This window comes from Elephas maximus, chromosome X (assembly GCF_024166365.1).
Source record: "Elephas maximus indicus isolate mEleMax1 chromosome X, mEleMax1 primary haplotype, whole genome shotgun sequence".
Classification (NCBI taxonomy): Eukaryota; Metazoa; Chordata; class Mammalia; order Proboscidea; family Elephantidae; genus Elephas; species Elephas maximus.
Genome location: NC_064846.1, coordinates 25,596,939 through 25,622,482, shown reverse-complemented (window position 1 = coordinate 25,622,482; position 25,544 = coordinate 25,596,939). Strand labels below are relative to the sequence as shown.

Here is a 25,544-nt window from a genome sequence, read left to right as displayed (position 1 = left end):
AGATCACATTGCTAGTGGTAGAACCAGGATCTCTTTCCAGTTTATCCACTGTTAAAAGGACTGCTCTTTTTAATTGCAGGTTTACACTCTGCTAAAGATAAGTCCCAGATCTCAATGGAGAATCTAAAATGTAGCCTATCCACTCACAGGTGAACTAAAATTAGAGCTAGTATCTACTATCAACTATCTCTCCCTTCTTCCTGATAAGGACATTGTCAGGATATTCCTGACTTTACAGTAGAAAAAGACCCTGACCAAAAATATCATTATTCAGTGGCCTTCTTTGTGCTTGAAAGCTTTTTCTCTCTGTGAGCATAGCAGGTGTGTTTCATAAGAGATACTTGGTGAAACCTATGACCAGCAATCAAACTGAAAAATACCTCCCGATTTTCCATGAATCTTTCTTTCTCTCTTTGGGTACCAAGAACATCTTTTCTGTATTACAAATGTGAAGGAAGCAACTTCCGGAAGGAGGAATAAAAGGAATCACTGCTTCAGTGTTACTGCCGTTGTAAAGAAAATGCTGGGTAAATGTTCCCTGGAGGGCAGTTCATGGCCGACTCAGACGCTTTGTAATTTCTTCCCTTCCACACCCTCAGCAGGGACAGGAATCCTTCTGTTTTCTTTAAAGATGCCTTTGAAGCTTCCAGGATGCTGTCCCTGAACAAAACGGATGGTCTAGGCTTCAAGGCATGTTGTATTGTGGACTTACAGGCTTCCTGGCTCTAGTCAGAAGGGAATGTCTTCTTGATGACCTACTCAATCTTTGGCCTTTAGATTCCCATCCAGGCAGTAACCATTATGCCAAGTTTGATTTAAACTACTGCACACTTCTAAACCACCGGCTTCACATCTGTTTCCAAACCCCCTTCAAAACATTAAATGATCCAGTAAGCCATTTCTTAAGTCTGAGAGTTGAACAGATTGGTGTTGATTTAAGATGTGAAGCCATCCTCAGAAGTTTTAGCTATCTTGAAGAGAAATGCAGTCTTTCTTAAACCTGCCTTCAATTTTATTATAGCTGGCATTTAAAAAATTAGAAGGTCTATTGATGGGATGCTTATCACCTTGAATTTTACTAGCAGATTCAAAGTGCTAGTTCTTTCAACAGTGAGACAGATATAAGTCACATTGTTATATTGCAAAACACTGACAAATAACTCACACTGTGGTTTACTGTCAAGAAACCCAAACGAAAACAAAAGTGATACCTCCTCACCAAAACTTATTGCTTTCCCTTCGAGCTGAAATTATTTTTGCAGTCTAATGTGCTGGTACTTTGCTTTCTAACCTAATTGTGTCAGGTTGAAATATCTGGTCACAAATCAGCTTCCCAGAGCAGATCAGTTTATAATGAACTGTCAGGACTTCCTCTGAAAGAAGCTTTGCTTCAAATTACAGGAAGAAACAAACCCTGACTCGTATTTTCTTGATGATCAGTAGGATCTCTTTGCCAGTTCTCTTTAGCTGCCCCTGCATGGTATATTCAGTTTCAGAATGGGAAACTCTTAGATTTAGGCACAATATGGCAAGTTTCTTCTAGGCCATTTCACTTCTTCTTAAAATTATTATTCTCAATTTTTTAATTGTACTTTAGATGAATGTTTACAGAACAAACTAGCTTCTCATTAAACAGTACACATATTGTTTCATGACACTGGTTAACAATGCCACGACATGTCAACACTCTCCCTTCTTGGCCCTGGGTTCCCTATTACCAGCTTTCCTGTCCCCTCCTGCCTTCTAGTCCTTGCCCCTGGGCTGGTGTGCCCCTTTAGTCTCATTTTATTTTATGGGCATGTCTAATCTTTGGCTGAAGGGTGAATCTCAGGAGTGACTTTGTTATTGAGCTAAACGGGTGTCTGGGGGCCATACTCTCTGGGTTTCTCCAGTCTCTGTCAGGCCAGCAAATCTGGTCTTTCTTTCTGAGTTAGAATTTTGTTCTACATTTTTCTCCAGCTCTGTCTGGGACTCTCTATTGTGATCCTTGTCAGAGCAGTCAGTGGTGGTAGCCGTGCACCATCTAGTTGTACTGGACTCAGTCTGGTGGAAGTTGTGGTAGCTGTGGTCCATTAGTCCTTTGGACTAATCTTTCCCTTATGTCTTTAGTTTTCTTCATTCTCCCTTGCTTCCGCAGGGGTGAAACCAGTGGAGTATCTTAGAGGGCCAATCACGAGCTTTTAAGACCCCAGACACTGCTCACCAAAGTAGAATGTAGAACATTTTCTTTGTAAACTATGTTATGCTAATTGAGCTATGTGTTCCCTGCGACCATGGTCCCCACAGCCCTCAGTCCAGTAATTTGGTCCCTCAGCGAGTTTGGATATTTCTACGGAGCTTCCGTGACCTTGCCTTGCACAAGTTGTGCTGGCTTCCCTGTAATTGTGTACTTTCTTACCCTTCACCAATGTTACCACTTATCTATTGTCTATTTAGTGTTTTTCCATCCCCACCCCTCCCCTCCCTCATAACTATCAAAGATTGTTTCTTTTTGTGTGTAAACCTTTTCATTAGTTTTTATAATAGTGGTCTCATACAATATTTATCATTTTGTGATTGACTTATTTCCCTCAGCATGATGCCCTCCAGATTCATCCATGTGAGATGCTTTGCAGATTCATCATTGTTCTTTATCGTTGCATAGTATTCCACTGTGTGTATGTACCATAGTTTGTTTATCCATTCATTTGTTGATGGGCATCTAGGTTGTTTCTATCTTTTTGCTATTGTGAACCATGCTGCAATGAACATGGGTGTGCATATGTCTATTCATGTGACAACTCTTATTTCTCTAGGATATATTCCTAGGAGTGGGACTGCTGGATCATATGGTATTTCTATTTCTAGCTTTCTAAGGGAGTACCATATCATTTTCCAAAATGGTTGTATCATTTTGCATTCCCACCGGCAGTGCATAAGAGTTCCAATACCCCCGGCAGCCTATCCAACATTTGTTATTTTCTCTTTTTTTGATTCGTGCTAGTAATGCAGGGATGAGATGGTGTCTCATTGTAGTTTTGATTTGCATTTCTCTAATGGCTAGTGATAGTGAGCATTTCTTCATGTGTCTATTAGCCGCTTGAATCTCTTCTTTGTGAAGTGTTTGTGCACTTCCTTTACCCATTTTTTAATTGGATTATTTGTCTTTTTGTTGTAGAGGTGCTGGATTTTCCTGTAGATTTTAGAAATTAGACCTTTGTCGGATTTGTCATAGCCAAAATGTTTTTCCCAGTCTGTAGGTTGTCTTTTTACTCTTTTGGTGAAGTCTTTTGATTAGCATAAGTGTTTGATTTTTAGAAGATTCCAGTTATCTGTCTTATCTTCTGGAGTTTGTGTACTGTGAGTTATGATTAGTATCCTGTTAATGCCATGTATTAGGGCCCCTAGCATTGATCCTATTTTTTCTTCTAGGATCTTTATAGTTTTTGGTTTTATATTTAGGTCTTTGATCCATTTTGAGTTAGGTTTTGTGCGTGGTGTGCGGTATGGGTCTTGTTTCATTTTTTTGCAGATGGACATCCAGTTTTGCCAGCATCATTTGTTAAAGAGACTGCCTTTTCTTCATTTGATGGACTTTGGGCCCTTTTCAAAGATCAGGAGACTGTTGTTTTTAGGTTGTTGTTGTCAGGTGCTGTCGAGTCAGCTCCGACTCATAGCGACCCTATGCACAACAGAACGAAACACTGCCCAGTCCTGCACCATCCTTACAATCGTTGTTATGCTTGAGCCCACTGTTGCAGCCACTGTATCAATCCACCTCGTGGAGGGTCTTCCTCTTTTCTGCTGACCCTGTACTTTGCCAAGCATGATGTCCTTCTCCAGAGACTGATCTCTCCTGACAACATGTCCAAAGTATGTAAGACGCAGTCTCACCATCCTTGCTTCTAAGGAGCATTCTGGTTGTACTTCTTCCAAGACAGATCTATTCGTTCTTCTGGCAGTCCACGGTATGTTCAATATTCTTCGCTGACACCACAGTTCAAAGGTATCACTTCTTCTTCTGTCTTCCTTATTCATTGTCCAGCTTTCACATGCATATGATGCGATTGAAAATACCATTGCTTGGGTCAGGTGCACCTTAGTCTTCAAGGTGACCTCTTTGCTCTTTAACACTTTAAAGAGGTCCGTTGCAGAAGATTTACCCAATGTGATGCGTCTTTTGATTTCTCAACTGCTGCTTCCCTGGCTGTTGATTGTGGATCCAAGTTAAACGAAATCCTTGACAACTTCAATCTTTTATCCGTTTATCACGATGTTACTCATTGGTGCAGTTGTGAGGATTTTTGTTTTCTTTATGTTGAGGTGCAATCCATACTGAAGGCTGTGGTCTTTGATCTTCATTAGTAAGTGCTTCAAATCCTCTTCACTTTCAGCAAGCAAGGTTGTGTCATCTGCATAAAGCAGGTTGTTAATGAGTCTTCCTCCAATCCTGATGCCCCATTCTTCTTCATATAGTCCAGCTTCTCGGATTATTTGCTCAGCATACAGATTGAATAGGTATGGTGAAAGAATACAACTCTGATGCACACCTTTCCTGACTTTAAACCAATCAGTATCCCGTTGTTCTGTCCGAACAACTGCCTCTTGATCTATGTAAAGGTTCCTCATGAGCACAATTAAGTGTTCTGGAATTCCCATTCTTCGCAACTTTATCCATAATTTGGTATGATCCACACAGTTCAATGCCTTTGCATAGTCAATAAAACACAGGTAAACATCCTTCTGGTATTCTCTGCTTTCAGCCAGGATCCATCTGACATCAGCAATGATATCCCTGGTTCCACGTCCTCTTCTGAAACTGCCAGTTCCCTGTTGATATACTGCTACAGCCATTTTTGAATGATCCTCAGCAAAATTTTGCTTGCGCGTGATATTAATGATATTGTTCTATAATTTCCACATTCGGTTGGATCACCTTTCTTGGGAATAGGCATAAATATGGATCTCTTCCAGTCAGTTAGCCAGGAAGCTGTCTTCCATATTTCTTGGCATAGACGAGTAAGTACCTCCAGTGGTGCATCCGTTTGTCATAACATCTCAATTGATATTCCATCAATTCCTGGAGCCTTGTTTTTCGCCAATGCCTTCAGAGCAGCTTGGACTTCTTCCTTCAGTACCATTGGTTCCTGATCATACGCTTCTTCTTGAAATGGCTGAACATTGACTAATTCCTTTTGTTATAATGACTCTGTGTATTCCTTCCATCTTCTTTTGATACTTCCTGTGTCATTTAATATTTTCCCCATAGAGTCCTTCACTGTTGCAACTCGAGGCTTGAATTTTTTCTTCAGTTCTTTCAGGTTGAGAAACACCAAGCATGTTCTTGCCTTTTGGTTTTCTATTTCCAGCTCTTTGCACATGTCATTATAATACTTTACATTGTTTTCTCGAGCTGCCCTTTGAAATCTTCTGTTCAGTCCTTTTACTTCATCAATTCTTCCTTTTGTTTCAGCTGCTCGACGTTTGAGAGCAATTTTCAGAGTCTCCTCTGACATCCATCTTGGTCTTTTCTTTCTTTCCTGTCTTTTCAATGACCTCTTGCTTTCTTCATGGATGATGTCCTTGATGTCATTCCACAACTCGTCCAGTCTTTGGACACCAGTGTTCAATGCGTCAAATCTATTCTTCAGATGGTCTCTAAATTCAGGTGGGATATACTCAAGGTCATATTTTGGCTCTTGTGGACTTGCTCTGATTTTCTTCAGTTTCAGCTTGAACTTGCATATGAGCAATTGATGGTCTGTTCCACAGTCAGACCCTGGCCTTGTGCTGACTGATGATATGGAGCTTTTCCATTGTCTCTTTCCACAGATGTAGTCAATTTGATTTCTGTGTGCTCCATCTGGCGAGGTCCCTGTGTATAGCCGCCGTTTATGTTGATGAAAGAAGGTATTTGCAATGAAGAAGTCGTTGGTCTTGCAAAATTCTATCATTCGATCTCCAGCATTGTTTCTATCACCACGGCCATATTTTCCAACTACTAATCCTTCTTCTTTGTTTCCAACTTGTGCATTAAAATCACCAGTAATTATCAATGCATCTTGATTGCATGTTTGATCAATTTCAGACTGCAGCAGCTGATAAAAATCTTTTATTTCTTCATCTTTGGCCCTAGTGGTTGGTGCGTACATTTGAATAATAGTCGTATTAATTGGTCTTCCTTGTAGGCGTATGGATATTATCCTATCACTGACAGCATTGTACTTCAGGATACATCTTGAAATGTTCTTTTTGACGATGAATGCAACACCATTCCTCTTCAAGTTGTCATTCCCAGCATAGTAGACTATATGATCGTCCAATTCACAATGGCCAATACCAGTCCATTTCAGTTCACTAATGCCTAGGATATTGATGTTTATGCATTCCATTTCATTTTTGACGATTTCTAATTTTCCTAGATTCATACTTCGTACATTCCAGGTTTCGATTATTAATGGATGTTTGCAGCTGTTTCTTCTCATTTTGAGTCATGCCACATCAGCAAATGAAGGTCCTGAAAGCTTTACTCCATCCACGTCATTAAGGTCGACTCTACTTTCAGGAGGAAGCTCTTCCCCAGTCATCTTTTGAGTGCCTTCCAACTTGGAGGGCTCATCTTCCAGCACTATATAAGACAATATTCCGCTGCTATTCATAAGGTTTTCACTGGCTAATACTTTTCAGAAGTAGACTGCCAGGTCCTTCTTCCTAGTCTGTCTTAGTCTGGAAGCTCAGCTGAAACCTGTCCTCCACGGGTGACCCTGCTGGTATCTGAATACTGGTGGCATAGCTTCCAGCATCACAGCAACACGCAAGCCCCCACAGTACGACAAACTGACAGATACGTGGGGCAGGTGACTGTAGGTGGATGGATTTACATCTGGGTTCTCAATTCTGTTCCATTGGTCGATGTATCTGTTGTTGTACCAGTACCGGGCTGTTTTGACTACTGTAGCTGTATAGCAGGTTCTGAGGTCAGGTAGCGTGGGTCCTCCTACTTTATTCTTCTTCTTCAATAGTGCTTTACTTATCTGGGGCCTCTTCCGTTTTCATATAAAGTTAATGATTAATTTTTCCATCTCTTTAAAGAATGTTGGTATTTGGATTGCGATTACATTGTATTTGTAAATTTCTTTGGGTAGAATTATCATTTTCACAATGTTGAGTCCACCTATCCATGATCATGGTATGTTCTTCCATTTATGTAGATCTCTTTTGTTTTCTTGCAGTGGTGGTTTTGTAGTTTTCTTTGCACAGGCCTTTTACATCCCTGGTTAGATTTACTCCTAAGCATTTTATTTTTTTTTAGGGGCTATTTTAAATGGTATTGTTTTCCTGATCTCCTCTTTGACATTCTCTTTATTGGTGTATAGGAATCCAACTGATTTTTGTATGTTTATCTTATATCGTGCTATTCTGCTGAATCTTTCTTTTAGTTCCAGTAGTTTTCTTATGGAGTATTTTGGGTCTACTATGTATAGTATTGTATCATTTGCATATATGGAGAGTTTTACTTCCTCCTTACCAATTTCGATGCCCTTTATTTCCTTTTCTTGCCTTATTGCTCTAGCCGGGACTTCCAGCACAATGTTAAATAGGCGTGGTGATAGAAGGCATCCTTGTCTTGTTCCTGTTCTCAAGGGGAATGTTTTCAGCCTGTCTCCATTAAGAGTGATATTGGCTGTTGGTTTTGTATAGATGCCCTTTTTTATATTGAGGAATTTCCCTTCTATACCTATTTTACTGTGAGTTTTTATCAGGGACAGGTGTTGGACTTTGTTGAATGTCTTTTCTCCATCGATTGATATGATCATGTGATTCTTTTATTTATGTGGTGGATTACATTGATTGATTTTCTAATGTTGAACCATCCTTGCACACCTGGTACGAATCCTACTTGGTGGTGGTGTATTTTTTTTATATGATGCTGAATTCCGTTAGGTAGAATTTTGTTGAGAATTTTTGCATCTATAGTCATGAGAGATACTGGTCTGTAATTTTTTGTGTGTGGTGCCTTTGCCTGGTTTTGGTATCAGGGATATGCTGGCTTCATAGAATGAATTTGGAAGTATCCCTTCCTTTTCTATTCTGAAATAGTTTGAGCAATACTGGCATAAGCTTTTCTCTGAATGTTTGGTAGGATTCTCCAGTGAAGCCATCTGGGCCAGGGCATTTTTCTTTTTGTTGGGAGGGTTTTTTTTAATTACCTTTTCAATCTCTTCTCTTGTTATGTGGCTGTTCAGATTTTCATCATTTGTGGTAGTGTGAGTAGGTAGTGTGTTTCTAGAAATTTGTTCATTTCCTCTAGGTTTTCAAATTTGTTGGAATATAGTTTTTCATAATACTCCATTATGATTCTTTTTATTTCAGTTGGGTCTGTTGTAATGTCCCCCATTTCATTTCTTATTTGGATTATTTGCATCCTCTCCTGTTTTTCTTTTGCCAATTTGGCCAGTAGTTTGTCAGTTTTCTTGATTCTTTCAAAGAGCCAACTTTTGGTTTTTTTGATTCTTTCTATCATTTTCCATTCTCTATTTCACTTATTTCAGCTCTGATCTTTATTATTTCCATTCTTCTAGTGGCTATCAGCTTCTTTTGCTGTTCTCTTACTATTTGTTTGAGTTGAGTAGCTAATGTTTTGATTTTGTCCCATTCTTCTTTTATTATGTGTGCATCTATTGCTATAAATTGACCTCTGAGCACTGCCTTTGCTGTGTCCCAAAGGTTTTTGTATGATGTGTTTTCATTCTCATTTGATTCTAGGAATTTTTTATTTCATTTTTGATTTCTTCTATTACCCAGTGGTTTTTAAGTGGGGTGTTATTCAGTTTCCATGTAATTGATTTTTTTTTCCTTGCTCTTCCTAGTGTTAGTTCCTACTTTGATTGCATTGTAACCAGAGAAGATACATTGTATTATCTCAATGTTTTGGATTTAGTTGAGGGTTGCTTTGTGACCTAAGATGTGGTCTATTCTGAAGAATGTTCCATGTGTGTTGGCAAAGAATGTGTACTTTGTACCTGTTGGGTAGAGTGTTCTATATATGTCTATGAGTTCCAGTTGGTTGATTGTGTCCTTTAGATCTTGTGTATCTTTGTTGAGTTTCTTTCTAAATGTTCTGTACTTTACCAAGGGTGGTGTGTTGAAGTTTCTTACTATTATTGTGGAACTGTCAATTTCCCTTTTTAGTGATAGAGTTTGTTTTATGTATTTTGGTGCCCTGTCATTGAGTGCATATTTATTATGGTTATGTCTTCATTATGGATTGCCCCTTTAATCATTACATAATGCCCTCCTTTATGGTGGATTTTGTTTTAAAGTCTATTTCATCTAAGATTAGCATAGCCACTCCTGCTCTTTTTTGGTAGCTGTTTGCTTGATATATATATTTTTTCCATCCTTTGATTTTTAATAAATTTACATCTTTGTTTCTAAGGTGTGTCTCTTACAGACAGCATGTTGATGGCTCCTATTTTTTTTTTAATTCATTCTGTCACTCTCTGCCTCTTTATGGATGCATTTAGGCCATTTACATTCAGTGTAATTATACATAGGTGTGAGTTTATTGCTGTCATTTTGTAGTTTTTTTTTTTTTTTTGTAGTGCCAATGTTTTCTTTGTTCCTCTTACTGTCCTGTGCCGAATTCCTTTTGTTTGTGGGTTTCTTTTTCATTTCTTTTGTTTTTGTAGATTTTGTTTTTATTGAGACTTTGTATTTTTCTTCTTTATTTTCATGAGTAGGTTTGTTAACTTTCTTTGTGGTTACCTTAAAATTTACCCTTATGTTCTTAGGTTTGAACCAGTCTATTATTACTTGGTACCACCTTGCCTTCCTCTCCATTAGAATATTCTATACCTACACCATTTAGTCCCTCTTTTATTGTTCTGATGTTGTTGTCACTTACAGATTAACCTCTCTGGTTCCCTGTTGTAAATCTTTTGGTTTTGAATAGTCCTTGAGGGTTCATTTCCTAGGTTGGTATCTGGCTGGTGTGATCTTGCATCCTAATTCAAGCTGTTGTCTCATTTTGTTTCTTCTCAAACCAAAGGACTCCCTTTAATAATTCTCATAAGTTTGGTTTGGTTTTTACATAATCCCTTAAATTTCTGTGTATCTGGAAATGTCCTAATTTCATCATCATATCTCAATGAGAGTTTTGCAGGATATATTATTCTTGGTAGGCAATTTTTTTCTTTTGAGGTTTTATATATGTCATCACATTGCCTTCTTGTCTGCATGGTTTCTGCCAAGTAAACAGAGCTTAGTCTTGTTTCCCCTCTGCATGTGACTTTTTGTTTTTCTTGAGCTGCTCTCAGGATTCTGTCTTTGGTTTTAGTGAGTGTGACCATGATATGCCTTGGTGATTTTCTTTTTGGGTCTATCCTATATGGGGTTTGTTGAGCTTCTTGGATGGTCAGCTTTTCATGTTTCATGATATTAGGGAATTTTTCTGCCAGCAATTCTTCAATGAGCCTCTCTGTGTTTTCTGTTTTCTCCCCCTGTTCTGGAACTCTGGTTACTCACAAATTTTTGCTTTTGATTGTATCCCACATCATTCTAAGGGTTTCTTCATTTTTCTTCATACAAAGTGGTGTCCAAGTATTTGTCTTCAATTTCACTGACCCTGTCTTCCATTGTTTCAAACCTGCTCCTCAGACCTTTGACACTGTACATTTCTGAAAACTTGTTGTTTATCTTTTGGATTTCTAATTGTTTTTGTATGATCTATAGTTTTGAATTTATTTTCACATTTTGTTCCTGTATTATTTTCCTGAATTCTTGGATTGTTTTGTCTGCCTTTTCCAAGAATGTGTCTATATTTTCCTCATTTTTGTTGGCTTTTTTTTCCAACTCTTGGATATCTCTGAATATTAGAGATTTGAATTCCATATCAGGTACTTCCTGTGCCTTTTATTCTACTGGGAAGTCATCTGGTGTTTTTTTTTTTTTGGATGCCTACTGGAACCATCCTGTCCTGGTTTTCTAATATGCTTTGATATTGTCTGCTGTCTTTTAGACATTCAGTAGTTATTTTCTTCATTTTTCGATTGTAGATTTGTTTGTCTCGTCCTACTTTTTTGTTTTATTTGGTTATGTCTGAGCAGGCGGGCTGCACGTTCTGTGGTGTTTACTCATCTGCGGGCACAATATTTTTCACCTCCTTTTCCAATGGGCCGAGCTGGCTGCTCAGCTATGGTACAGCAGGGCAGGTCCAGCTGAAAGGTGGGGCTGGGATGGATTGTTTGTGGCATGTACTGGGGCTGACAAGGCGGGCCGGGGGTCACTACGGGGCAGATTCCGGTAGGCTGTGCCTGTGCGGCTTGGGGGTGCTATGTTCAGCACACGGTGCAGACAGGAAGGAGGGAAGGGGGAGGTTGTGGTGTGTGGAGCTAAGTTGCGTATGGAAAAGAAGAGAGAGAGGAGAGAGAAACAGAAGCCAAAAAAAAAAAAAAAAAGGTGCTGACAGAGCCTGCTGTTGGAGTGGAGAGATGAGAAGCTGAGAAATGAAGAAAAACAAAAAGGAAAAAAAAAGAAATAGAAGAAAAAAATTAAAATAAAACAGAAACAAATGCCCCAAGGACCCCACTGGTGACCAGTGAAGTGGCTCCCTGGCCTTGGGGCACAGCCTGTCTAGAAGGGGTGGGGATGGCACACAGTACCAGGTATTCAGGAGACAGGAAAAGAAGGAAAGTAGAGAAAGATGAGAAACTGAGAAATGAAGACAAAGAAAAAGATAAAAATAAAAAAAAGGCCCCTAGGGATCCCACTGATGCAGCTGCCTGACCGGGGAAGTGGCTCCCAAGCCATACAGTACAGCATAACTTGAAGTGGTGGAGACAGCACACAGCATCAGGTGTTCAGGATACAGGAAAAGAAGGAGAGAGATGAGAAATTGAGAAACGAAGAAAAAGAAAAAAACAAACAAAAAAGGCCCCAGGGATCCCACCTGCGTGACAGCGTGGACTGAGGAAGCAGTTCCCCAGCTGAATGGCACTTCACAGCCTGTCATGAAGAAGCAAAGATGGCACATGGAGCCAAGTGTTTGAGAGAAAGGAGGGAGAGGTTGTGAGAGGCAGGGAAGAAACCCAAAAAAGCCAAAAAAAGTAACACCAACAACAAATAAATTGTACTAGAGCCAGCCAGTGTGGGTGGGGTGAATCCAAGTGGCATGGAGCTGGCACCTCCTGGCTGAGCAACCTCAGCCTGCTGGGAAGCAGCAGAGGCTAATTAGGGGGAAGAAGGGTGGTGGATTGGAAAGCATGTATTGGTGGTTACTGGGTGCTCTGTCTCCTGCTGGGAGCTCCATGAAGCTGCTTTCCCGTACTCCCTGTCTGCTGATCTCCCAATCTCCAACAGGAGTCCAAGATGGCGTACCCGTGCTATGTTAGCTAAAGGGGACCTCCGTTCGTATCTCTCCTTGCTCTCTGTTCTCTGTCAGTTTCTTATTCCATTTGGTGCTTGGCTGATTTCTTTATCTCTTCATTTGACACTTAGGGTTCCAGGACTGACGTTTGTCCCTGTTTTACTTAGCTTTTTGGGTCTTTAGTGTGGAGGGATGGCGTGGTGTTTCTGTCATAGTGGCATGTTGGCTCTGCCCTTCTATTATTATTATTTTTACAAAACAGAAAGCTGCTTACACTAAAAATGTCCCTAAGTCAATTTGGGATGTCAGTGCTAAAGAATGAGTCTAAGCTTAATGTCATTAAACATAACTCCACATCTATCTATGGTCTCTGGCTGCACACTCCATTTATGCAGGAAGTGAAACAGAGCTCTGTAGCAGCTCTGGGACGTTTTAGAAGCTCTGATAGAATGAGGCAAGTCCTGATCAGTAGAGCAGCTTTGACACTTTTCAATTAAATGCCTGATAAATGAATTTCTCTGGGATTGTGCTCGTTTGTTTAATGGCACCCACAAAACTGGAAAGTGAGTTGGTTTTATGAAGTGGAAGAATTAAAAGCATATTGCAAATGGCCTCCAGAAGAAAACACTTTCAATCATTTGTTTCAATGATACCAAGGTTGCCAGTTCTTAACAGCACTCTGGGGGAAGTCACTGTGCTAGCAAACAGACCCAAGGCCTGTCTGCAGTGCATTTTCCTGAGCTAAGCATAGAAGCTAAAGAGAATGGGCTCTTGTGGAACTGTAGCACTGCTGATTTCTGGCTCTTGGTCCACGCTCCTAATCTTCTCTTCCTTCCAGAGATGTTAAAATCTGGCAGTTCTGGTCAACAGTTAAATTTTGGCTATCCTTTTCAGAGGCTAACTTCAGTTGAATGTTCAGGCATAATGGAGATGGAAGAGTTACAAGGAGACACCCTTCAGTAGATCTTACACACCTTACATAGACTGGGCACCTGAATCATGGCTGTGACACGTTAATCTATCCAGATGTTAGCAGACTCTCTCAGAGGTCCTCACTAACACTTCTTATTGTTGTAAGCTGTTGGTTGGCAAGGTACCATCTCGCCCTGTTGCTATTATCTACCTTTAGAATACTGTGCCTTAGCCTCCTTGTTTGCTTTCTAAGCCTTCCCACCTTTTCGTATTGGCTATTACTCTCACCTGCAGCTGTTCATTATTACACTAGATGGAGTGTTGGCAAAGAAATGTCAATGTTATAGTTGCACTTGTGAAATGATTAAAAGCACTTTGTGTCACGCGAGCTTTCTATGTTCCTGTTTACTTGATAAGATGAAGCAGGGGCGAGGTGTACACTCTGGCTTTATCCAAGAGAGAAGAATGACAAATTTTAGGTATGGTAATTGTTGTTAGTTGTTGTTGAGTTGATTCCGAGTCATAGAGACCCCATATGACAGAGTAGAATTGCCCCATAGGGTTTTCTTGGCTGTAATCTTTACAGGAGCAGATTGCCAGGTCTTTCTCCCATGGAGTGTCTGGGTGGGTTCCAACTGCCAACCTTTTGGTTAGCAGCCAAGTGCTTAACTGTTGCGGTACCAGGGTCCCTTCTTTCTTATTCAGTGAAAAGTGTGCTTTCCAGCATCCTCAGAAATGCCAAGGACTCATACCTAAAAGCTGAGTTCTTGATGCAAGAACCTCCTTGGCCAGGGGCTTTAATCCCAATTCAGCCAAGTGTTCCACATTGATTCCTACTGTAGCAACATTTCTGTTGTCTTTGAAAAGGGGAGGAGGGGACAAGGGGAAAGGTTCAATTAGGACTCACGTACCTTTTCTTTGAGACTTTCCAACATTTTTTCCGCCTGCAACTTTTCATCTTTGACTTTTTCAAGTTCAGCTTCTTTCTTTTTGTATTCATCTTGGACTTTGAGGAGATGCTACAAGAAAGACCAAAAACAACCAAGTCACCAATGAAGGAGCTACACTTTACTTTAAAATCCTGGCTGAGGTTAGATATCAGGCTGGCCTGTTTCACTTTCCCCCAGCACACACAATCATTTCTCCATGCAGAGATGCTGAAGGAAAAGTCAAGATACTTTTCAGCTAAAGTTATGTTATCTGGCTCTAATGAACTTTCTTTGAACTTGTTCATATTTTAAAAAGGGTCTGAGAAACTAATTGATCCAGTCACTTACCTTCTTCCCTATTTTGACCAGGGGTAGAGTAAAAAGAAAAAAAAAACCATCACTGTTGAGTCGATTCCGACTCATAGCGACCCTATAGTAGGGTGCAGTTAATACTATGTGGGAAATATCTCGGTTGCTGGTAAAGTGAATTTAATGTTGTAAAGCATTCTTGCAAATTGCTATCGAATCAAGTTCATTTTCTATGAGGAAAGTAGTGAAGAATCCAAATTCCACACGTTAGTTTCTATATCTGTAGGCAGGGAGTTGGATTCATCATTGTTAGTAATTATAACAAATATATTTATTAAGCATCTAATATATGCCAAGCATTGTACTAAGGGTTTTATATACATGATCTCATTTAAGCCCCATAATAAACTTATGAGGTAGATACCATTATCCCTGAGACTTAGAAAGGTAAGTGCCTTGCCTAAGACCATTCAGATAAGTAAGCGGCAGAGCTGGGATTTAACCCCAGAACCCAAGCTTGTAACCACCATATTATACCATACGTCTTTTTGAGGCAAGATGGGAGAAATTTTATCATTGTTTGCAAGGCTAATTTCCAATAAAAATAATCAAAGTGAGTGAAATTAGCTCTTTATTAGGTAGAGACCCAATTCTCACTGAGGTCTTTATGGTGATGAAGTGGAAAGAAAAAAAAAAAGTCCATCACTTTCAAATTGCACTAAGGAACAGACGTATCCTTATGTGAAATGGTTTCAAAATCAAGGTAAGGGTAGGGGGAGCTAAAAAACAAACAAATGTTTCCAAAGTCTTGTTTTCCGGTTTGCAAAAAACCACTGGAAGGGTGAGAAAACATGGTACAATGTACACTGTCAAAAGTTCTTTGAAATATAATGGAGGAGATACTTTTTTTTTTTTGGCAGAAGGATCTCTGAAATAATTTACATGCTCTAGTTAAACTCCATGGTGATAGTGAAAGGAAGGTAAGCATTACTTCACACATTTTTCTAATAGGAAAGGTGAAATATGAATGTTATATTGTCACATATGAAGACAATGGTAGCAGAAGTGATAGTAATATGGGGCTCCTAGTGCCAAAAGAGACTCCTTGTTCATAATACGTAATTTCCAAATAGCAACTAGCTTTTTCCTAGATAATTCCAAGGTATACAGTTAAAAATTATCCCACAATTTAAGTTTTAAGGAAAATGGCTGGTCCTATGGCATGACAGAAGTGGCCAGTACTCTTATGGAAAAGCACTACTCCTTTACTACAGTGAGATCAGTTGCTGGTATCTTCTAAACTGTAGGCTCACTGTTGTGATGGTTATATAAAACTTCTAGATATTGTGCATCTATTATACAATGTTGTAGCTCAACGCACCTGTAATAGGATGTACTCATTTGCTTTACTTTATTATATTTGGAATTATGTCCAGGTAAATTAATTCACATAAGTGATTGTGAAAACAAAACAAAAGCAAATTTGTATTATGTGCCCAAAGCACTGATACTTGAAAACCCAAAAAACCCTTGCTTTCCACCCGATCAAGGATAGGATTCCTGCCAATCCTTCTAAAAGGTTGTATTTTTCCAAATGTTATCAACTGGATACCTGTTCACCAGAACTTTTTCATATCTAAGTAACTGAGGTTCTTCGTAAGGATCCAAAGGCTCTGACCAGATCCTGAAGTACCTTCTGAAGCAGAAGATTAGATTATGTTCAATGTAGTTTCAATGGTAAGTATTTTTCACGGAAAGCTTTGAAAGCTGGTCATTTATTGTATTGCTCTCTCCATATTAACCAGAATATATTTTTTTATTTCATTAACCACGCCACATAATCCCTTCTTCAGTCATGCCAGACAACAGAATATCCAGAAGAATAAGGTTTGCTATTCTATTTGCTTGCAGGGGACCCTTTTACAGGTGTGGCACTGATGTCATCCTTCCAAAAGCTCAGAAAACTAAAATGCCTTTACCTGCTGCATTCCTTGCAGGGCTTGTTGCAGGAGTTTCACCTGCTGTTCCTTGTCTGGGTCATCTTCTCTGTTGGTTTTGCCTTGTTCTTGCTTGAGCAGTTCTACCTCGTTACGATAGGCATCAAGCTGCCAGCGGAGGCTGTCATTTTCTTCCTTCAGAGCTTCTGCTTGTGATACTAAAGCTAAACAATCAATGTAAAATAGTAAACCAATATATCCAGGTTCCTTTATGGTTTACCTCAGTAGCATGGAAAGCTGGTATTTTAAATTAAAATGTGTAAAAACCTCTTCATGAGGAACTTCAGGTCAGAGTTGGCCACAGAAGCAAGAGATGGAGACAAAGTTACACAGACCTGTTTTTGTAAATAAACACAGGATTCTGACGCATAAAAGTCCTCATTGTGGTTCACATTCTCCATCCCAAATATAACTAAGACATTTTCAGGTAACACTGATAACTTTTATTTGAAATGCAGAAGTCCTGTAGTCACAAATTTTAGGGCTAATTGTCTTGAATTCACAAATGCCTACATTATAATTGTGCTGACAGCTATTTTCAAAGAATATAGTTACAACTAGTGATCTAGATGAAAGGAAAATATTAAAAGGAAGACACTTGGGGAAGCATTGGTTAAATTTATTTATGGTGATGAGTATATTTTTTCAAAGTAAAAAATCAGAAAAGTGATTTCAAAATATTTAATCAGAGGATTTTTCATTCATTCAACAAACATTTATTGAGTACTTTCTATGTTCCAGGTTTATGATTATGGTAAAGAAATTATGAGATTTCACTAATCTCTATTGTTTACACAACAAATTAATGGAAACTTTTGTAGTTTATTCCTTTTTAAATTACTAATAGAAGACAAAGCACAGAAAAGAGACATTATCAAAACGGGTCAAAATTACAAATTTGTATATTAAATGTAGAAGAAAGTTAAAAGGCAAATTGACAAAGGTGTAAATTTTCTCAGCTACTTACGGGGAGGTATTCTGGGTGGAAAAAGAAAAAGTGAAGGAAATGAAATCATGGAATTTGTTAGCTTATCTATAAATGGTAGAAGGGAAGATGGCGGACTAGGCAGACGCTACCTCGGATCCCTCTTACAACAAAGACACGGAAAAACAAGTGAATCGATCACATACATAACAATCTACGAACCCTGAACAACAAACACAGATTTAGAGACGGAGAACGAACTAATACGGGGAAGCAGCGATTGTTTCCAGAGCCTGGAGCCAGCGTACCAGTCAGGTACGGCACAAGCACAGAGACCTGCTCCACCCCCCTGAACTAACCCCAGGAGGGGGACTAGCCGGTTCCACGGGCGGCGTGGGACGCAGCCGTTAGGAGAAGTCCCCGGGAGGCAGTGACTGATCTTGGAGCAGAAAGAGCAGCATCCGAGCCGGGGAACCGTCCCACAGGGATTTGGACTGCACGCAGGTACGCCATAAACACGGAGAGTTGCTCCACCCCCTGAACTAACCCCGGGAAGGTGACCATCCGGGTCGCGCGGGCGGCGTGGGACGCAGCCGGTAGGAGAAGTCCCCGGGAGGCAGCGACTGGTATTGGAGCGGGGAGAACAGCGTTCCAGCCGGGACACTCGGTCGCGGCACAAGCACGGGGAGCTACTCCACCCATCTGAACTAACCCCGGGAGGGGGCCCACCTGGTTCACGGGGGCGGCACGGCCACGCGGCTGGAGGGACGAGAAGTCCCCGGGAGGCAGCGACTGATTTTGGAGTCGAGAGTGCACCGTCCCAGTAGGGGAGCCTTGACGCTGGGCGTGGGGCTGGAAGCGGAGGATCTGACCGTGACTCCAGCGGGCCAGACCCCCCGGGGGCAATCTCCACACAGACAGCACACATAGGCGACGCGCCCGCGGGAATCTCAGATATAATAGTCATTCCAAGCAAGACAAGCAACTCTGGCTATATTCTGAGGTGCTACTCTCCTATCTCTCTGTTCCCTCCCCCACCCTCCCCAGGCGGCTTCATTAACATCTGAATAGCCTGAGCCAGAGGGAGAACTCTGATAGGGATCTGACTGCAGTTTTTTTTTAGCGGATTTTCTGGAAAAACTAGTTTCCCAGTGATGGCTCGGAGACAACAATCCATATCAAACCACATAAAGAAGCAGACCGTGACAGCTTCTCCAACTCCCCAAACAAAAGAATCAAAATCTTTCCCAAATGAAGATACAATTTTGGAATTATCAGATACAGAATATAAAAAACTAATTTACAGAATGCTTAATGATATCACAAATGAAATTAGGATATCTGCAGAAAAAGCCAAGGAACACACTGATAAAACTGTTGAAGAACTCAAAAAGATTATTCAAGAACATACTGGAAAAATTAATAAGTTGCAAGAATCCATAGAGAGACAACATGTAGAAATCCAAAAGATTAACAATAAAATAACAGAATTAGACAACACACTAGGAAGTCAGAGGAGCAGACTCGAGCAATTAGAATGCAGACTGGGACATCTGGAGGACCAGGGAATCAACACCAACATAGCTGAAAAAAAATCAGATAAAAGAATTAAAAAAAATGAAGAAACCCTAAGAATTATGTGGGACTCTATCAAGAAGGATAACCTGCGGGTGATTGGAGTCCCAGAACAGGGAGGGGGGACAGAAAACACAGAGAAAATAGTTGAAGAACTTCTGACAGAAAACTTCCCTGACATCATGAAAGACGAAAGGATATCTATCCAAGATGCTCATCGAACCCCATTTAAGATTGATCCCAAAAGAAAAACACCAAGACATATTATCATCAAACTCACCAAAACCAAAGATAAACAGAAAATTTTAAAAGCAGCCAGGGAGAAAAGAAAGGTTTCTTTCAAGGGAGAATCAATAAGAATATGTTCTGACTACTCAGCAGAAACCATGCAGGCAAGAAGGGAATGGGACGACATATACAGAACACTGAAGGAGAAAAACTGCCAACCAAGGATCATATATCCAGCAAAACTCTCTCTGAAATATGAAGGCGAAATTAAGATATTTACAGACAAACACAAGTTTAGAGAATTTGCAAAAACCAAACCAAAGCTACAAGAAATACTAAAGGATATTGTTTGGTCAGAGAACCAATAATATCAGATATCAGCACAACACAAGGTCACAAAACAGAACGTCCTGATATCAACTCAAATAGGGAAATCACAAAAACAAACAAATTAAGATTAATTAAAAAAAAAATATACACATAACAGGGAATCATGGAAGTCAATAGGTAAAAGATCACAATAATCAAAAAGAGGGACTAAATACAGGAGGCATTGAACTGCCATATGGAGAGTGATACAAGGCGATATAGAACAATACAAGTTAGGTTTTTACTTAGAAAAATAGGGGTATATAATGAGGTAACCACAAAAAGGTATAACAACTCTATAACTCAAGACAAAAACCAAGAAAAACGTAACGACTCAACTAACATAAAGTCAAACACTATGAAAGTGAGGATCTCACAATTTACTAAGAAAAACGCCTCAGCACAAAAAAGTATGTGGAAAAATGAAATTGTCAACAACACACATAAAAAGGCATCAAAATGACAGCACTAAAAACTTATTTATCTATAATTACCCTGAATGTAAATGGACTAAATGCACCAATAAAGAGACAGAGAGTCACAGACTGGATAAAGAAACACGATCCATCTATATGCTGCCTACAAGAGACACACCTTAGACTTAGAGACACAAACAAACTAAAACTCAAAGGATGGAAAAAAGTATATCAAGCAAACAATAAGCAAAAAAGAAGAGGAGTAGCAATATTAATTTCTGACAAAATAGACTTTAGACTTAAATCCACCACAAAGGATAAAGAAGGACACTATATAATGATAAAAGGTACAATTGATCAGGAAGACATAACCATATTAAATATTTACGCACCCAATGACAGGGCTGCAAGATATATAAATCAAATTTTAACAGAACTGAAAAGCGAGATAGATACCTCCACAATTATAGTAGGAGACTTCAACACACCCCTTTCGGAGAAGGACAGGACATCCAGTAAGAAGCTCAACAGAGACACGGAAGATCTAATTACAACAATCAACCAACTTGACCTCATTGACTTATACAGAACTCTCCACCCAACTGCTGCAAAATATACTTTTTTTTCTAGCGCACATGGAACATTCTCTAGAATAGACCACATATTAGGTCATAAAACAAACCTTTGCAGAGTCCAAAACATCGAAATATTACAAAGCATCTTCTCAGACCACAAGGCAATAAAACTAGAGATCAATAACAGAAGAACGAGGGAAAAGAAATCAAATACTTGGAAAATGAACAATACCCTCCTGAAAAAAGACTGGGTTATAGAAGACATCAAGGAGGGAATAAGGAAATTCATAGAAAGCAACGAGAATGAAAATACTTCCTATCAAAACCTCTGGGACACAGCAAAAGCAGTGCTCAGAGGTCAATTTATATCAATAAATGCACACATACAAAAAGAAGAAAGAGCCAAAATCAGTGAACTGTCCCGACAACTTGAACAAATAGAAAGTGAGCAACAAAAGAATCCATCAGGCACCAGAAGAAAACAAATAATAAAAATTAGAGCTGAACTAAATGAATTAGAGAACAGAAAAACAATTGAAAGAATTAACAAAGCCAAAAGCTGGTTCTTTGAAAAAATTAACAAAATTGATAAACCATTGGCTAGACTGACTAAAGAAATACAGGAAAGGAAACAAATAACCCGAATAAGAAATGAGAAGGACCACATCACAACAGAGCCAAATGAAATTAAAAGAATCATTTCAGATTATTATGAAAAATTGTACTCTAACAAATTTGAAAACCTAGAAGAAATGGATGAATTCCTTGAAAAACACTACCTACCTAAACTAACACATTCAGAAGCAGAACAACTAAATAGACCCATAACAAAAAAAGAGATTGAAACGGTAATCAAAAAACTCCCAACAAAAAAAAGTCCTGGCCCGGACGGCTTCACTGCAGAGTTCTACCAAATTTTCAGAGAAGAGTTAACACCACTACTACTAAAGGTATTCCAAAGCATAGAAAATGACGGAATACTACCCAACTCATTCTATGAAGCCACCATCTCCCTGATACCAAAACCAGGTAAAGACATTACAAAAAAAGAAAATTATAGACCTATATCCCTCATGAACATTGATGCAAAAATCCTCAACAAAATTCTAGCCAATAGAATCCAACAACACATCAAAAAAATAATTCACCCTGATCAAGTGGGATTTATACCAGGTATGCAAGGCTGGTTTAATATCAGAAAAACCATTAATGTAATCCATCACATAAATAAAACAAAAGACAAAAACCACATGATCTTATCAATTGATGCAGAAAAGGCATTTGACAAAGTCCAACACCCATTCATGATAAAAACTCTTACCAAAATAGGAATTGAAGGAAAATTCCTCAACATAATAAAGGGCATCTATGCAAAGCCAACAGCCAATATCACTCTAAATGGAGAGAACCTGAAAGCATTTCCCTTGAGAACGGGAACCAGACAAGGATGCCCTTTATCACCGCTCTTATTCAACATCGTGTTGGAAGTCTTAGCCAGGGCAATCAGGCTAGACAAAGAAATAAAAGGTATCCGGATTGGCAAGGAAGAAGTAAAGTTATCACTATTTGCAGATGACATGATTATATACACAGAAAACCCTAAGGAATCCTCCAGAAAACTACTGAAACTAATAGAAGAGTTTGGCAGAGTCTCAGGTTATAAAATAAACATACAAAAATCACTTGGATTCCTCTACATCAACAAAAAGAACACCGAAGAGGAAATAACCAAATCAATACCATTCACAGTAGCCCCCAAGAAGATAAGATACTTAGGAATAAATCTTACCAAGGATGTAAAAGACCTATACAAAGAAAACTACAAAGCTCTACTACAAGAAATTCAAAAGGACATACTTAAGTGGAAAAACATACCTTGCTCATGGATAGGAAGACTTAACATAGTAAAAATGTCTATTCTACCAAAAGCCATCTATACATTTAACGCACTTCCGATCCAAATTCCAATGTCATATTTTAAGGGGATAGAGAAACAAATCACCAATTTCATATGGAAGGGAAAGAAGCCCCGGATAAGCAAAGCACTACTGAAAAAGAAGAAGAAAGTGGGAGGCCTCACCTTACCTGACTTCAGAACCTATTATACAGCCACAGTAGTCAAAACAGCCTGGTATTGGTACAACAACAGACACATAGACCAATGGAACAGAATTGAGAACCCAGACATAGATCCATCCACGTATGAGCAGCTGATATTTGACAAAGGACCAGTGTCAATTAACTGGGGAAAAGACAGCCTTTTTAACAAATGGTGCTGGCATAACTGGATATCCATTTGCAAAAAAATGAAACAGGACCCATACCTCACACCATGCACAAAAACTAACTCCAAGTGGATCAAAGACCTAAACATAAAGACTAAAACGATAAAGATCATGGAAGAAAAAATTGGGACAACCCTAGGAGCCCTAATACAAGGTATAAACAGAATACAAAACATTACCAAAAATGATGAAGAGAAACCCGATAACTGGGAGCTCCTAAAAATCAAACACCTATGCTCATCTAAAGACTTCACCAAAAGAGTAAAAAGACCACCTACAGATTGGGAAAGAATTTTCAGCTATGACATCTCCGACCAGCGCCTGATCTCTAAAATCTACATGATTCTGTCAAAACTCAACCACAAAAAGACAAACAACCCAATCAAGAAGTGGGCAAAGGATATGAACACACATTTCTCTAAAGAAGATATTCAGGCAGCCAACAGATACATGAGAAAATGCTCTCGATCATTAGCCATTAGAGAAATGCAAATTAAAACTACGATGAGATTCCATCTCACACCAGCAAGGCTGGCATTAATCCAAAAAACACAAAATAATAAATGTTGGAGAGGCTGCGGAGAGATTGGAACTCTCATACACTGCTGGTGGGAATGTAAAATGGTACAACCACTTTGGAAATCTATCTGGCGTTATCTTAAACAGTTAGAAATAGAACTACCATACAACCCAGAAATCCCACTCCTCGGAATATACCCTAGAGATACAAGAGCCTTCATACAAACAGATATATGCACACCCATGTTTATTGCAGCTCTGTTTACAATAGCAAAAAGTTGGAAGCAACCAAGGTGTCCATCAACGGATGAATGGGTAAATAAATTGTGGTATATTCACACAATGGAATACTACGCATCGATAAAGAACAGTGACGAATCTCTGAAACATTTCATAACATGGAGGAACCTGGAAGGCATTATGCTGAGCGAAATGAGTCAGAGGCAAAAGGACAAATATTGTATAAGACCACTATTATAAGATCTTGAGAAATAGTAAACCTGAGAAGAACACATACTTTTGTGGTTACGAGGGGGGGAGGGAGGGAGGGTGGGAGAGGGTTTTTTTATTGATTAATCAGTAGATAAGAACTGCTTTAGGTGAAGGGAAAGACAACACTCAATACATGGAAGGTCAGCTCAATTGGACTGGACCAAAAGCAAAGAAGTTTCCGGGATAAAATGAATGCTTCAAAGCTCAGCGGAGCAAGCGCGGGGGTCTGGGGAACATGGTTTGCGGGGACTTCTAAGTCAATTGGCAAAATAATTCTATTATGAAATCATTCTGCATCCCACTTTGAAATGTGGCGTCTGGGGTCTTAAATGCTAACAAGCAGCCATCTAAGATGCAGCAATTGGTCTCAACCCACCTGGAGCAAAGGAAAATGAAGAACACCAAGCCCACATGACAACTAAGAGCCCAAGAGACAGAAAGGGCCACATGAACCAGAGACCTACATCATCCTGAGACCAGAAGAACTAGTTGGTGCCCGGCCACAATCGATGACTGCCCTGACAGGGAGCTCAGCAGAGGACCCCTGAGGGAGCAGGAGAGCAGTGGGATGCAGACCCCAAATTCTCATAAGAAGACCAAACTTAATGGTCTGACTGAGACTGGAGGAATCCCGGCGGTCATGCTCTCCAGACCTTCTGTTGACACAGGACAGGAACCATCCCTGAAGACAACTCATCAGACATGAAAGGGACTGGTCAGCGGGTGGGAGAGAGACGCTGATGAAGAGTGAGCTAATTATATCAGGTGTACACTTGAGATTGTGTTGGCAACTCTTGTCTGGAGGGGGGATGGGAGGATAGAGAGAGAGGGAAGCCGGCAAAATTGTCAAGAAAGGAGAGACTGAAAGGGCTGACTCAAGACGGGGAGAGTAAGTGGGAGTAGGGAGTGAGATGTATGTAAACTTATATGTGACAGACTGATTGGATTTGTAAACGTTCACTTGAAGCTTAATAAAAGTTATTATAAAAAAAAAAAAAAAAAAAAAAAAAAAAAATGGTAGAAGGGTTTTCTAAAGGAACTTTCAAGGACAAGATTCATCCTGTACATAATGAATAGAAAGAAGTCATGCTTTATAAAGTTGAAATATATAGAAAACCATATTCCAAAGGTTGAAACATTCCCTTTTCCTCAAAGGAACCTGCCTCTAGGAAGGTGTTGGGTCTAATTGAATACTTGAACATCAGAATTTCTCTAAAACTATTAGGTACTGATGTAGGCTGATGTGATTAGGTTGTCTATGCAAAGCAGGGAGTGAAGTGTTAAAGGAAGGGTTTTGGTGAGGAATATCTTCTAATAGCGTTGAGACATTTTCTCAATGTCCCTATTTTACTCTGTGTATGGTCATGTAATTAGCCCAATATGGAAATTTTAAACTTCCCATTTTAGTTTAAGAAAATTATAAAAGGCCTTTGGCATGACGCATTCATTTTATGTTTGGTTTTATTACTGATTTGAATTCTTGCTGTAATCACACAGATTTTGTATCTTTGAGGAGAAAGCCTTTACAAAGAAACTTGAATTTTCAGTGACTTAGATTCCCAGCACTCCAAATACTAGTCTCTATCCTTGCCATCTCTCCCAGCTGCTGGGATGCTGCCCATCAGACACACAGCATTTCTAACAATCGCAACACCAAAAGAAGATGC

At 39.5% G+C, this 25,544-nt stretch overlaps 1 protein-coding gene across 7 annotated transcripts in view; it reads right to left on the bottom strand.

Moving 5' to 3' along the window:
- The window catches only part of ENOX2 (ecto-NOX disulfide-thiol exchanger 2), a 348,995-nt gene that overhangs the window by 8,625 nt on the left and 314,826 nt on the right, over positions 1-25,544 (bottom strand). For all 7 annotated transcript variants that reach the window (XM_049873404.1, XM_049873403.1, XM_049873405.1 and 4 more), the window contains 2 exons: positions 16,476-16,657; positions 14,170-14,277 (listed from right to left, as the gene is read on the bottom strand). In XM_049873404.1, the coding sequence (XP_049729361.1) occupies positions 14,170-14,277; positions 16,476-16,657 (290 nt within the window). The remainder of the gene's footprint in view (positions 1-14,169; positions 14,278-16,475; positions 16,658-25,544) is intronic.